This window comes from Dermacentor albipictus, chromosome 1 (assembly GCF_038994185.2).
Source record: "Dermacentor albipictus isolate Rhodes 1998 colony chromosome 1, USDA_Dalb.pri_finalv2, whole genome shotgun sequence".
Classification (NCBI taxonomy): Eukaryota; Metazoa; Arthropoda; class Arachnida; order Ixodida; family Ixodidae; genus Dermacentor; species Dermacentor albipictus.
Window position 1 is genome coordinate 399,645,984 of NC_091821.1, and position 16,070 is coordinate 399,662,053.

Sequence of the window (16,070 nt, forward strand, 5' to 3'; positions counted from 1 at the left end):
TTCGCAAAAGTCAACTGATGAAAAAGAAATTCAGCGAGGAGAGATCTCTGCTTGGAAGATTAGACATGTCTTCTCTTCATTCATGATTATGCCGTGTTGGCTATTAAGTTACAGGGGTTTGCGCTTGTATTGACGACAACAGCTGCAAGCGTTTTTCTTTTCATCCAATATGAACAGCTGCATGAATTACATTAAAATGGAGATCTCACATCTGTTGTGGACGTCTTGAAATGTGGAAATGTATAAACAGATTTCTGCAGCAAATGTCATTTGCGTTTTAAATTAAATAGGTTGAATTCAATATTATTTGAAAAGGCCTACTCTTGGATTTATTTTTTGCATGTACAACACTTAACTGTTCCAATAAGCAAAAATTGTATTGACTGCTGCTTGTTCCTGAGAATGACAAGCATGAAATTATTGACAATGAATCAAAATGGAGGACCTGCCATAGGAAGTATTGAAAATAGTTTGACATCATTTCTTTCCTGCTCTGTAGCTTGGCTTCTCGAGCTCTAAACTTGTCACAGTTAACTGCAGTGTATTAGCAGACTGGCTCCACAAATGTTATCACGCTGATATAAAGATTCCAAACAGGAAGGAATAGCTGCATTGTAGTTTGTAAAGCAGGGGCTGATATGTAGTGATGTGCCTGTATTTTCTGAGCCAACAAAATAAATGGAAAGCTTTCACCACCTTTCACATTTCTTCCGTTTGACCTACTATGACATCATGTTGAGTGCCTGACCTATTGTCTGGCCTCAAGCAATAAAAACCTTTGTTGCTCTGAAAAACAAAAACAAGAGAGATAGAGACAAAAAAAAAGCTTGTCGACAATTTGTTATTTATTCAGAAAATTATCTGTATTTTGTTTGGGACTAATGAGGGCATTTATATTGCTCTGTGCAGAATATTCTCAGGCAGCTGTAACTTTAATGCCAACACTCTAGCTCGTCCTAGGCTTTCGCATAATGGTATATTCCTTCCTCTTGGCAATAAAAATGAGAGTCGGAGCCATATTTTGTAACAATGCATTTAATTTTCTATTCTTTTCGGCATTTTTCATTGGCTTAGATGAAGCCTTACCACTGTTATTGGCGGGATTGATCACGCAGTTTATTTATGATGAGAAATTAAAAATGCATTATAAAAAAATATGGCCCCAGATCTGTTTACCTAGAGAAGAAAGTTAGTGCAAGATTGTGAACTCACTGAGCTTGTTTGTGTTGAGACTAGAGTCTCATTGAATACATGTAACATGCAAGTCTATGAAGGGATCACACCTAGGTTGCACTATGTAGGTTGCCACAAAATGAACTATGACAACACAGAACTATCGAATACAGGCAAGAAAAGCTAGCTACAGGTATGGATAAAAGAACAATTCAAGCAAGACAAAAACAGTTGGCATGGGCTCAATAAAGAAAGAAAGGAGAATCACAAGCATGAATATAATCTGACTTACAAATAAAAAATAGAGAATGAAATCTATGCAACACAGTCAAAACACAACACAAAAACAGTGCAACTATGCACAAGCTTTCAAACTTCATTAGGATCCACAGCAGTGAGCTATGTATGATAATATGTTAGTCTATAGTGTTATTGTTTGTGGTATGAATGACTGGGTGAGACATTGTCAGTTTACATTAATTACTTTTGCTTGCGAAAGCGTTCATGCTGACAGATCATTACTGAGAAGGTTCGAAAGAAGCGTTTGTGAAGTGGGGCATCTTCCTTGTTTAAATTCTCTGATGACCACAACGTGTTCATTATATTGTTCTTGCAGCTTCAGCCACCACCGATGCCACCAGGTTTCATGCCCCGACCGCCAATGGATGGCGGAGGGCCCATGCTGCTACCTCCAGGCATGCCCATGCCACCACACTACCCACCAGGCTACCCACTCTACCCGGCAATGCCACCTCAGGTGCCCCCTCCTCCAACAGCTGCCGCAGGTGCGTTTTCATCTTCATGAGAAGGATTTGTAATTCTAGCCAGATAACTTTTTTACTTGTGAAAACTTTGCAAGGGAGGGAACACGAGAGGTGCACATAGAGTTGGCGACAGCTATAGAATGGTAGGGGAGTGTGAAAAATGATTTTTTGAAGCACTCTGAACTTTGAAGCAAGCTCGCCTCCATGCATAGCGTTCACGGTCAGCATTTCCTAGTAAACATTACGGTTACATATGTTCAGTTGCCGGGAAGCGTGAGAAGCAGTGAGGGATCTTTGAATGTTGTCGCGTTCCACTTTTAAAGGTGGTCCAACTGCACCATTTTGCTAGCTGCAATTCGACTTGCCCGCTCCTGGCTGCGTGCACTCAAGTGCCATTTGCGTCAACTGCGCATATGTGCAGTATTTTAACGTTTTCATGGCAATACAATATTTTCAGTAGTCAACGACTGATTTTACAGACGCCTTGTTTTTCGGACATGCCTGATAATTCAGATGCCTTCGCGGTACCGTCACGGTACCCACGGCAGTGTCTGAAATTTCGGACGCAAAAACGATTCACTGTCTGAAGTGGCATTTTCTTTCCTATTTCTTTGTTTTCTATCTTCTTCTCTTCTTTTGATTCCCTCCTCCCGAAAGAGTAGGCAGGGGTTGTGCCCCTCTGGTGGCAGTTGTCAGCTTGCCGCGTCCCTGTTTCCCTTGTGGGCTTGTGTGTTTCAATAATAATAATAATAATAATAATAATAATAATAATAATAATAATAATAATAATAATAATAATAATAATGGCATTGAGCATATCCAGCATTGCTGCCATTTTGATTATCTTGCCGCCGGAACAGGTGCTCTTGCATGCAGATCCGCTGGCAGCCGTAGCTACTACCGCAGCAACGTTAAGCCTAGCTGCGTCGATGTTCGCTACTAAGGTTCTTGCTGATCGGTGCCGTGTTTTTTATTAAAACAATGTGCCGCTGTTAGCAATGGCGCCGACTTTGCCTTTGTAATACTCGCCAACGGCTTTGAAGCTCGGAAAGCACGACGTCTTGCATAATGCTAGTTCCAGAGAGTCAGCTTCACCTCAGAATAGCAGTGTTAGGCAGTCAAGCAGCACACCAAGAGTGGTAGGAGGCGATTGTCACAGGACACAGTCTGTATTCTTTAATTATACACGTGTGCACCCGCCATCTCCTGTGAGAGTACGAGTACCAATACGCCTAATGATTGGACTGGCAGGCCTTCAGAGCTCTTTCCGACGTGCCTTTGGCAATTTGATCCTTTGGGCGCAGTAAAAGGTAGTGCTTCAAAAGAAGGTCAGTCGGGTATCGGTGACAGAAGTTACGGTTTTACACGGAATCGACTCATATCTATTCGCAGAGGCCACATGACGCATGGGAAGCCAACAAACTGCCTCGCAACGAAAGCAAGTGTACGGGATGGTTTGAACGTGGTTCTCGACTGCCATCACCATTTTTGCAAAACACACCGTATGGAGGCTTCTCATCTTGGTGCCATTCATAGACACATTGTCTCTTGTCAAGCTTCTAGCATTTCTACTGCACGAAATACATGTTTTGTCTTGTGCAGTAAAGCATATCAAAGCGCATTTGTCATTTGGAATGCACATAAAACATTTGCCATCACTTTTTGTCTTGTGCCTGATGGGGCAAATTGTCCTCGCTCATTTGTAATTTTATGTCTGTCTGGCACTCAGGTTCTTTGTTCTCATTAGGTCCCAAAATTTTATTTAATTGTTTACAAAATTAAGTTCCTTGCCTACCCAAATAAAGATGTTTGCAACATATCATGCATGGTATACGATCTGTGGGAAGGTAAGATTAATTGGTTGCTGTTGGCTTTTGTGCCTTGCTTCACTCTTGAGCAGCACTTGCTGATTGCACAGTGATAACAAGCTTCACCAAATGGCTGCAGGCTACTGCTGTACTACTACAAATGTTCCAAAAAGGCAATCTTTTCTGCTCCAAAACTGCTCCAAAATGCTGGTGTAACTGCTCCTAAACTGCTCCAGAATGACATTCTTCCTTTTCCAAAAATTGCTCCAAATTCTAAACTTAATGGACCACCACTGATTTTGTTTGGAGCTTCTGTGCCTGCTGTCAGAAACAATTTGACAACAATGGGACAACTTCAGTTCTGGAAAAAAAAAACCTTGAAATGTTTATTTACAAGTAGCTGGGAACTGCATTTAGTTGCCAACAGCTGCCCTGTTTCTCGTGCACCCCTTTATGTTTGACAACTGTATCTCTATCACTGTGCGAAAGCGGGACTAGAGTGCGAAAGCGGGACTAGAAAGAGAGACAAATGACGACACACATTACAAATGCAGCCTTATGTCTGTCTCTCATTCTTGTTTCGTTATTGTGCTGTAGTAGTTCTTAACTGTCATGCCACTGAATGTCACACACGTGGTGTTACATGTCAGTATGTCAACACAATGGAGACCTTAGACAGGCCACCTGTCCAATCTAATTGTGTGAAGCTGTCTCGTAGTGTAAATCTGTGTACTGCTGTGTTGCCAGCTCTGCCATGTCATCTGTGTGCTTTCTTCCACAGTCCCACCAGCAGCCCTGCCTGCTCCATCATCACCATCCCAGGCAACCTCTTCTCCAAAGCCTGATGTGCCTGCAGCTTCTACACCGCCAGCTACACCAGCCACGTCTTCTGAAAATGCTGCACCAACACCTGCTGCCCCACAAGCATCAGTGAGTATAGCTGAACCATGTCCATTCATTCAGTCATTTGTGTTCTTCCATGTTTATGTTCATGTGAAGGATGCCAGGGTGAAAACAAATTTGTATCCCAATTTCTCGTTTCCCATGCTTACTTTGCTCGTCTTGATTTTGGAGACAAAGGGGACATTTAATATATCTACAGGGAATTTCACAGTGGAAACCATTAAAAAGTAATTGCTGATAAGTTAAAGCTGTTGAATTAATGCGTTCTGTTGTTTGTACTGCATAAACCATTTGGAGCAACTTTCATAATTATGAATTATGTATGTAAATGATATGAGAGCTAATTTAGCAGCAGGTAATTTAGGTTATGCATTCTAGATTTTACAAAAATATTTGGCTTAAAATTCTGCTAACACAGATGCAAGTGCAAATACTTCCGTTAATTCAACTCCAGTTAATTTGATTTGTTGGCCAATTCGATCCCTACTTGAAGGCAAGCTGCTGGCTGGTGCCCATGCATACCTATGGGCCCTAACTTTTGTTAATTTCAATCCTAAAATTGTCATCGGCAAATAATTCGAGCTTGACCAGTCAGCACGCACGCACCTGGCCCCTATGGTGCCCCAGTAGCAACTCCTCTAGTGGCAGCGTCTGCCTCGGCGAAGCTCAGGGAGCAGTGATTGCATTTAACACACGTCATCTCCCGTTGAAAACGCCTATATTTGGCCAACCCTAGGAAGTTCCTCAAGCAATAAACATAGCTCACAATGTCTGAATGAGGTATTTACCCTATGCCTTTTTTAAGGTGAAAGCCTTAAGTATCTCATTGCGGTGGCTGTGTTGACACAGAGCTCGCACAAGCCCATGCACACATTAACTCTTTCGTTACCGCGCCTTGGCGGTCGATGCATTAGATCGCCGATTTCAACATGTTGGAGCCATTTCTTGTCCACTTAGGGCCATCCACTAGTTAGTACAAGCACTGCAGTTTCAGAATTGGTTCACATTTCTGCGCTCTTGCGATGTTGTGATTTTTGACGGACCTTATTGCGAACTAATGTAGTATGTTGTAGTGCAAAGAGGCGTGGCTATCACCTGCTGTTGCGCTCGACAGAAAAGCATGTCACTCACGATTATGCTGCACTAGCATCAAAATTGTGTAATCAAACAACTCCCAGCAAGTCAAGAATTAAATTATATTGCTGGCTTTGCTGTCTGACAGTGTTGAGCGGTGATGATTAATTGAAAATGACGCCAGCTGTTGACTTGTGAGCTTTGGTTTGGAGTCCGAGTCGCTTTATTCCGCCAAAGTGTATTTATGAAGGTCTGCTGCATGTCCAACATGTAGACCTGGCATTTTCAACCAATTTCCAAGAGTTTACAATACTGAGGGGCGCTGCCGGAGTCACTGAGCAGTTATCGAAAGTCTCTCCCATGGCGGCGTCCCGTGCGGCTGCTTTGCGAGAAAAGCATCGTGCTCGAAACTATGCTGCACCAGCACTTCAATTTAGTGATGAGGACTCGAGTAATTTTCTGAAGATGACAGCAAAGCAGATTCAAGCTCTGACGGTGATGATGTTTTGAGTCAGCATTGGACATCCGCCGCTGTTCACCGGCGAGTTTCCTTTATGGCCTTCAGTGGACTCCTTCCTTGTGCATGCTTATCTGCCAATCATTTTGCATGACCAGAGAAATCTATTGATTATCTTCAGGGTGCATACTTCGCTTGGTTATGATGTGCTGCCATTGACAGCAAAGAAACTTCCGTTCACACCAAGAAGGCCACCCATAGCACATTGCGGCCCAACACTACGGATTGGTGCAAGACAGTTTACTACGATGCGGGATTTTTTTTCTACTCTTCTTCTCTGCAGAGGTGGTAAAGACAATCTGCAAAAATGCAAACAGATATGCTTGAATGCATACTCTTGTTTCCCAGCTATGCTGAGAGCGATCGGTCCTGGAAGAGGTGCATGATTCTAGACGAACTGGTGAAGTACGCTCCTTGGACTTTTTATCGGACTATCCTCAGAAGATGCTGAAAAGCCGGAACTGCAAAATGTGTTATGAGGACCGCAAAGTTGAACAAAAGCCAGACATTTTGTGGGAAAAGTGCAGAGTGCACCTATGCTTCACAAGATCTAGGAACTGCTTCACTGCATGGCCTGAGCGATGAACTGGTCTTAGTTTCTTTTTTTGTATCCAAAGAATGGCATGTACTGAGTGTTTATTTTTTTAGATACTATTCCTGGGTTATTTATCTTTGAAATGTGTATTATGAATTTCCTTTAATATTAATGTTTTTGTAGGTATCATGTTTCTTTATTGTTGTTTTTATCAACTGGCAGCAAAAATGGCACTTTCTAGAATTTTTATGTTTTTCCTAATAAATTTGTTTGTTTGGCAAAGTATGTTTTTGGATAGAAAATTTCATTATGAACAATATACTATGCTGGAATGTGTGTTGGAATATTATTTGTAGTAAGTAATTTTTTTCTGAGACCTATAAAAAGATTACTATTTTCTCACGATAACGAAAAAGTCAAGCGTCTCACTGAAGAGAATGCAACACTCAAAGCAGAAATCACTAATGTACATGCAGGGTTCGTAGCACTTGAAGATGAATTGCTTGAAAGACATAGCTTTAACCACTTTAACCCCACCCCTGGAGAAGCGGAAACGGGGAGAGCAGTCAGCGCACGCAGCCACTTCAAATCCGACACTGCAACGAGCAACCGCGCAGCCCACTACACTGCAGGAAGCCATACCCGTCCAATATGCCACTTCCCAGAAGGTAGAGGAGATAGTATCAAAGGCCTTTCAGAGCGTTTAAGCATCCTACAAGCTACTGTGCAACAACAACTCAAAGCTATACAACATTCAGCGGCACAACAACAATTTGCAACTCAACAGCAACACTCGAACACTCAGATGGCGGAATGCATCATGAGACTGGAGGAAGGCATACTAGCACTGGAAGCTTGGAAAAAGTCGGCACCCCAAGAAAACAATTCACTAGACCCTATCAGATTTACCAGACTTTCTAGACTCGCCAAAAACCCACCTGGTGCACGCATCACCCTCCGTTAACAACCAAGATGGCTCCTCCTCAACATACATGCAGTAAGCGCGGGGGATCCATAGGCAAAACTATGGTGTAGCAATGGAATTGCTGGGGCTGCAAGAGCAAATTCGGATCACTGATACATTACATGACCACCTGAAATTATTGCACTGCAAGAGACAAACACTCACATCCGCCTACCCGGATTCGTCACGTATGGCACCGACACGGGTGATGGCCTTCACACCCTGGTCAGTAAGAACCTAGTGGCTGTTCAACACCATCTCCACCAATCCGAATTACTTGCCGTTCTGCTTGCAATTGTCCTGCAGGCAACGAAGAAGAAGGGTCCCATGTTCTTTCTAAACATCTACTGCTGGCTGAAAAGCCTGCAAATGGTTCTCCAACAGGTTTTGTAGCAAGCCACGCACGCAGCACGTAACCATCCGCTTCTAATAGTGGGTGACTTCAATATGCAGCCCACTCCCTCCGGGGTTATGTGTGCACCAACCCCAGGGGAAACTTGTTTCACAAAGTTATTGAGGACATGGACATCAGACTCGTCATCGATCCAAGGAATAGCACGAGGCTCAGCACAAGTGCTACAAGAGACACGAACCCTGACCTAACTTTCACTAGCAGCATCCTCCAAGCTTGCTGGACCAATCTGGAGGAGTATCTAGGCAGCGACCATGAGCTACTAGGCATGACTCTCCATGGGCTTGAATACAAAACCAGGATATGCAATGCCTGCCTCACAGATTGGACCAAGCTGCGGGGGATGAGAGTGCAAACAGCTACAAATGAACAGAGCCAGCAGCATCAGTTAAGGACTGGATCACTCAGCTTCACCAGGACGTGAAGGCGCACACCAAATTCTCGATTCATCCACCACCACTCTGTGGATCGATGTTCGCTTGCTCCACATGTGGGATGCTCGGCGTAGCTTGCTGAAGCATTAAAAAAAAGCAAAGGTTAAATCGCGAGCTCAAAAGGTTAGTCACCCTACTTACACAAGAGGCTGCAGAATACGTCACCACACTATGCCAAGAAAATTGGCTATCCCTCTGCAACAGCTTGAGAGGAAGGCTGAGTGCTTCCAAGACCTGGAACTTATTGAGGTACCTGGTCAACCCCGCTAGCAGCAAAACGGAAACTCACCACAACATGGCTCGAGTAGTCCACCTATTTCCGGAAAACGAGGCGGTCCTCCTTTTGATTTTCAAAGCCGGGTACATACTTCCACACACAGCCATCGGAGCCTCTGCCACCCTACACCGGCAGCCCAAATGAGCTCCTAGGTGAGGACGTTCATTTTCATGAAGTAACGGGCAATAATGGGCTTGCGATGTCGCACAGCCCCGAGGCCGGACCAAACCACCAATGAGGCTCTTGTCAATCTTGACAACCTCTCGCTGCTAGAGCTTACTGCTCATCTGAACAAAGTATGGAGGGATGGAAGCCTTCCTGAGAACTGGAAAATAGTGGAGGTTTGTCTCATACTGAAGGCAGGCAAGCCACCAGTCATTGAGAATCTATGACTGATCTCCCTCACTTCGTGCATAGGAAAGCTCCTAGAGCATAAAGTTCTTAACCGGCTACAACTATTCCTGAAGGACTCGGAAACTTTCAACAATGATGATAGGATTTCATCACACCTCTCGATGCAAGACATCCTACTTCATCTGAAAGAGGAGGTGATCATACCAGTGGCATGCATCTCCCCCACTGCTATTCTTGCCTAAGATCTTAAAGGGGCGTTCGATAACGTCCAGCATACAACAGTCTTATAGAGGCTAAACATGCTGGGCTGTGGGCCGGGATGTATTACTTTGTCAGAGATTTCCTCTCAGATAGAAAAGCTATCCGAAAGGTCGGGGACCAAGCCACAAACCCTTTCCTACTGGGTGGGCATGGCACACCACAGGGCACAGTGTTACCCCTTCTCGTCTTCAATATCGCCCTAATATGCCTTCCACCGCTCCTCGATAACATCCCGGGAATCCGGCATGGCCTGTATGCCAATAAGATTACCATGTGGTTGTCCACAGGGTCATTCGGGGCGATGGAGAACCGCTTGCAAGAAGTGGCAGACGTGGTGAGCAACTATGCAAAGTCATGCGGCCTCAGCAGTGCCCCCCAAAAGTCGGAGCTACACCTGGTCTCATCATGTATCCGACTCGCCCACTATCACCATACAACTGTAGGGACACACCATCGTTCCACCTCAGAGCGTAAAGATACTGGGAATGGTTTTCCAGTTGGATCGCACCAATATATAATAGTAATCAACAAGCTTAAGAATACAACAGCCCAAGTTATGCACATGATCCAGCGAATAACAACCAAGACAAGAGGCATGGGGGAAGCGGACACGCTTCGACTTGTCCAAGCCTTCGTTATGTCTCGAATAACTTACGCCATTCCATACACGCTACTCAATGCGTCGTAATTCAAGAAAATTAACACAGTGATCAGAGAGGCATATAAGCAGATGATTATATTAAAGCGGACAAAATTGATGTATTAGAAATGTAGTAGGACTTCTGCAGAACCCTTGTAAACAATGTAACAAATTCATATGAGATATAAATTGATATTTCAAATTTTTCCACTTTGGATTCTCTGTACCATTTACAGAACTTCATTATCTGTTCTTGGTGCAGAGCTACAAACTTGTAAACTTCCTGTTTACATTTTTTTTTTCAAACTTACCTATATTTGAAAATTCCTTTAATAAAATTCAGACCATAAACTAAAATTTTGCTACTAACAGTCACTATAATTTGACTTAATCTCTTAAATGCAAAAAAGTTTCATTGAAATTGGCCCAGTGATTATCTCAGAAAAGTGTTTCTGCGCTCTACATGTACTATTTGAATAGGGGGCATCGGAGTTTTGCCCAAGCTAAATCTTCCTCTTACTAATTTTATTGGTCGCACGTGCAGAAGAGCAGCAGTTGGACAGAGCACAAAGCTCCCGATGGTCGTACCTATTTCTACAACCACACCACCAAGCAGTCCAGTTGGGAAAAACCTGATGAACTGAAGACACACACTGAGGTGAGCATTCCTGCTCCTTGCAATCAACGATCTTGCTTTGAAATACATGTATGTATGTATTACATTGTCTATGCTATATAATGGTTTGTGCAGTGATGTATAAATCAATGTATAGTTGACTCTACTTAAACAGAACTCAAAAGGCCATAAAAATGTGTTCCGTTTATTAGAAGCTTCATTTAAGTGAAGGGCACAAGAATCGCCAAGAATCGTTCTAGTTGAAAAGCATCCGAGTGTTGTGATATTACTGTGCTGAAAAAAAGAAAAAATAGGACTTCACTAGCACTCGGCTTCTAATATTATACAGTGAAACCTCGGCCGGAGCTCTGAAAAAAGTATGTACTAAATGGTAGTACTGTTTAACCAAAATAGCATGAGATCGCCCACTTACCTGTCGAAAACGGTACGCAGAACTCGTAGAGAGTGCAATGAAAGGGGGAAAAAACATGCAGTATTTATTCGCTTCGTGCGACAAAAGTGTTATTTTCGTCTGATGCCATGGTGGCCTTAACGACGACAGCGGCCTCAAACTTACTGAAGCTGCGAGCCAGCCTTCTCTTCTCAGCAAACACTTGCACAGCATACGTTTCCTTGTTGGCATTACGTATTCTCCGTGCACGCGCGCAGTAGTGCTGCAGAAGTTCCGGGGCACCTTTTTTATTTCCGGGTGCTCTTCTCATCATGACGGTTGCATTCATGAGGCTGACGTAACGCACAGCTTCTGCCACTGTCGGGCCTGAATCGCCCTTGCTGTCGTTTTCCATGTCGGCCTCATCATTGTCGCTAGTCGACACTGCGGCAACAACAGAGGCAACAATGGCGAAAAGTCGAACCTCGTAGCTGACATCTCTTCGCAGTTGCAGCAGCGCTGCCGAGCAGCTTCTTCGCATTCCAAATACCACACACACCGTAGTCAACAGCAGATCCCTGTCGCGTGCCAGCGCTGACTTCTTCATGTCACGTCGATAGTACGGACAATGTCTAATTTTTCTTCTATGCTGAGCACTTGGCGTCTTTTTATCCGAGCTTCGACATGACGGGAGTCCTTGCTTGCACGACGCCACAATGCCCTCTGGCACGGCGCCGAAATGATGTTGATGTTGATGTGGCTTCACATGCAAACGCGCAGGGCGCTTGGAGACCATTGTTCCAATCTCTAAGGCTTGTTGTTCTGCCGGGCCGCCCGATGGAGACGATCTACCACCGTATTTGCGCGACGAAAAGCGGAAACAGTACATGTTAACAGACACGTACGCAATAAGCTGGTACGGTTTATGTGGGTATAAAACACATTATGTTCAATGGCCCCTGAGTTGGGGATTTGACTTCACTACTTTTAAAATGAAACTACTGTTTAAACGGGTACGGTTTAACGAGGTTTTACTGTACCTTCTTTTTACTGTACCTTCTTTTTTGCAAAGTTGTGTTCATGCATGAAGGAATACTCAATAATTCTGCATAATCCTCACATTCAAAATGGCACTGGCAGACTTGCAACTACATCTCTTGCCATCTTGTACAAAACAGTAATGTGCGCTGGAACAGCAATATAAATGTCTTTGTTGTTGTCTGTTGTATCCCGTTAGTTGTATTGGGGGCAGGAAACGGTAGCACTTCTGCAATGGAGCGGTGGGGTGTGTAGGCATGACCATCTGTGAGCTTACATGTATGTTTGTTTGGCTCAGTTGCTGCTGTCTCAGTGCCCCTGGAAGGAGTACAAGTCAGACACGGGCCGAACATACTTCCACAACGTCCTTACAAAGGAGTCTCGCTGGACCATTCCTAAGGAGCTTGAAGAGCTTAAAGGTAACTGAGTTGGGTTTACCCGCTTCCCTGTGTCACAATGTGAAGAGCTACTTTCAGAGCACTTCTCCCACTCCGACTTGGCAAAGTGCCCATTCCTCCTGGTAGCATGAACTGTTTCATGGATCAAATATCTTACCGCGGGCTATGAAAGATGTTGATGTATCCACGGACTGCATACGTTTTCGGAGCATGGGATCTGAGAAAGAAACTAAACTGCACTGCAGCCAATGAAGCCACCTCTGAATAGAAAGGCGTAGTAGATGGCTTCTTATAAAACCCCTACAGAGCTTGCCAAAATTCTAAGCTGAGTGGTGAAGTTAAAACAAAATTTGAGTTTTTCACTGCTTCAGTGCTCCGCAAACTTTTCTGGTTGGCTGTACATAGCCATCTGGTGGGTCAAAGTGTGCTTGAGGCTTATGGCCCAAGGGATAGCAATAGTGCATAAGTATTGGGTCCATTAAATAGAGCTCCCACAAGGGTTGAGTTATCAAACAGTGCACGCACAGTTGCATATCTTGTACGGTGGACTCCATTTAAGATGAACTCTTAAAGGGACCCTAAAGTGTAATATTAAGTCAAGCTAAAGTGATAGATTAGTTCTTGAGAATCTTTGAGGCGTATATATTATCGCGAACAGAGCCTTAATAACCGAGAAACTGAGGTAAATGCAGGACATGATTAGAGACTCCCCCGGGACATTCAAGTACTTGCCTGATGACGAAAGCACTCCTCAGTTAAATTCTGTCGCTAGTACTCAACGACTCGTTGCAGAAAACATCATTGTATAGTATTGTAAGACGAAATAAAGTCCTACTTCTACAGTTCTATTTCATTTTTAGAAATAGGAACTAATTGAAATTACCTTTCACAACGATGCGGGCGGTTGAAAGGCTTCGTTTTCGCTCCACTCTGCGCCTCCCATGCTTTCGCGTTTCAGCAGTTTTGTTATCGTGAAGTGCTGCATTCATTTTGCTGGCTCGCGAACCGCACACAAACTGCAAGTAGCACAGAATTTAACTTCTGTATTATGTTGCAGGATGCCCGAATGGTCTATGCCGCTTGACCAAAAAGCAGCTGCAGTGGCGAATCCAACACTCTGTCTTGGCTCAGTGCCGCTGCCTGTCGGGTGCCGTTTTACTATAGCTTTACTCACCGACGGCAGCAAAGGGTGGTGATGGCGTATGCAATGTCACCACTGCCCCGGTTAGGTAGCGGGAGATTTGAATTTCAAAAAAAGGTATTCGGACCCTTCAGATGCAATTTTTCCATAAACTAAGTCCTTCCTTGGGACGAGACAGGCGTTGCGAGGTTCCTGGAATAGTACTTAAACAGTCCGCATCGACTAAGTACATTTGCCTTTAGTGTCCCTGTAAGCTCAGTTGTTTGATAAGCTAAAGAGTTCTGGAACATTTGTTTAGTATCTGGAGGATTTATCGCACTTTGGTGAAAGGGACACTAAAGTGAAAAATCATTTCTTCTGCATCAGTAAATTACCGTTGTACAACACCAAAAACACCCCTCTTCCAGTGATAAGACGTTTGGTAAGCCAGAAAAAGTGCAAGAACGAAATACGTGTAGCGACACCTACTTGAGTTCCCGCACCTGGGTGCTGTGACGTCTTGGATTTTGATGGCATCTTCTAGGGCCTACTAATTATATAGTGGTACAGATTGACTACATTATGTTCTAAAGGAACCAAATATTAAACATGGAAAGCTTCGGAAACCTTTATTCAGCCAACGTGGCCCAAATGCGAAAACATACGTTGGAATCCCTGACGTCACGCTGATGTACCGGCGCTGGAGTTGCGGCGCGAAATTCAAGTACTGATACATGGTCCTTCATTTTCTTATCCAATAAACAAACTATTTTTTTTAAATGACTGCCTGCAGGGTTCTCAAACAATGCTTCATTAGTCTAAACTGATTTATTGTTTCGCTTTAGTGTCCCTTTATGATGAACTTTCATTAGAAGACTTTCATTAGAGCGAATTTTGTATAATTAAAATTTTCGTAGCATCTCCGCGGAATTCGAATTAGTGAACTTTTACTGTATATGGACACCATTTCTTATAATTTGATGTTCTATTGCGTATTGCAATACTTCTCTATTGCATTGTTTTGTTGTGGTTAAGCAACAGGGCTTAGTAAGTCTTTTATGTGGCCTCAAAGATTTCTGAAGCTATCACCTGTTTTTCTTTTCTGCAGCCACAATTGCTGCCCAAGGAGAATCCAGCAAGTAAGTTTGGTTATTTGCTTTGTAGCTCATGCATTTTTCCTGTAGGAGGTTGTAAACTGCTTCTTTTTTAACAATGTCGTTCATTGGTTGTTCTGCTTTTTTTCCTCATAATAGCAAAATAACTTATAATAAAATTTTGTCTCATACTGCACTGCTGTATGAGTGGTGTGCCATGTTGTGATGGGACTGGGGTGAGCGAGATTGTCAGCATTGAGGTGAAGGGGACTGTGAATAGCGGCGGTTCAGTGCAGTAGATTCGGTGGCGGCATTATTGGACTGTGCAACATAGGGACGAGAAGGGCCGCTTGGGCGAGAGTAGCCAGCATAGGTGGCCTGGGCTGACGAACTGCAGTGACTTAGACAGTGGCGAGAAATGTGCCAGATGCGATGGCAGTGGGAACAAATGGCCTTGTCATCAGCAGTGCACCATTCAGACAGGTTACGGAAACATGGTGAATATTAAGATGCAAGACAGCGGGAAGAATCCGGGTGGGCGGCATCAGAGCAATGGACCGAGCAGACGGAATGAGGACCCATGTTGGCGAACTCTGGGCAGACAGCTGCCTGAATTAGGGAGACTGTGACTGCAGGTGTGTTCGAGGATTAGAATGACAGAAAGCTGAGCTAGTTGGTGAGGATTCATTATGCAGAAAGGTAAGGCGTGCAGACAGGACACAAGACAAGTGGACATGCGGCGTTCGTGTTGTCCACTTCTCTTCTCTTGTGTCCTGTCTGCACGCCTTACCTTTTTGCATAGTGTTTGAGGAGCTGGATTCGAAGGCAGCTAGATAGGCAGCCTCACCCTCTCACCGGCCGATCCTGATAGCATCACCACTGTTGTTAGGACGGGGAGCGTCAGCATAGGAAGATGTCACCACGTTTGGTAGGTGGGCAAACTGTTGGTCGATTCGTTAGCTTTTTGCAAGTTCCAGGTAGCGGCACTCTTTAATAACTGTGTCCACCGTCGTCATGTTGTTGAAGGTGAGCAAGTGCAAGGCGTCATTGATGATATGTTTGAGAATGTCAGAAGCCTTGTTTTGCTCAGTCGTATGTTTAAGGCTTTGCTGACCTGACGTAAGGCTATGCTGACATCTGCACTTGGCTGGATAAGGCCTTATTCATGGCAAGTTAGTGACTGTAAGGGATGCCGAACAAGTCTTGCAGCTTTTGTTTAAGCACATCCTAACTGTTAAGCTCATCTTCATTTGTCCTAAACTATACTTGAGGTGTGCCACCGAGGTCACGGAGTAAG

At 44.0% G+C, this 16,070-nt stretch overlaps 1 protein-coding gene across 3 annotated transcripts in view; it reads left to right on the forward strand.

The window, feature by feature from the left end:
• The window catches only part of Prp40 (pre-mRNA processing factor 40), a 58,614-nt gene that overhangs the window by 1,567 nt on the left and 40,977 nt on the right, over positions 1-16,070 (forward strand). For all 3 annotated transcript variants that reach the window (XM_065452493.2, XM_070532098.1, XM_070532099.1), the window contains exons 4-8: positions 1,790-1,958; positions 4,527-4,675; positions 10,661-10,774; positions 12,460-12,580; positions 14,788-14,818. In XM_065452493.2, the coding sequence (XP_065308565.2) occupies positions 1,790-1,958; positions 4,527-4,675; positions 10,661-10,774; positions 12,460-12,580; positions 14,788-14,818 (584 nt within the window). The remainder of the gene's footprint in view (positions 1-1,789; positions 1,959-4,526; positions 4,676-10,660; positions 10,775-12,459; positions 12,581-14,787; positions 14,819-16,070) is intronic.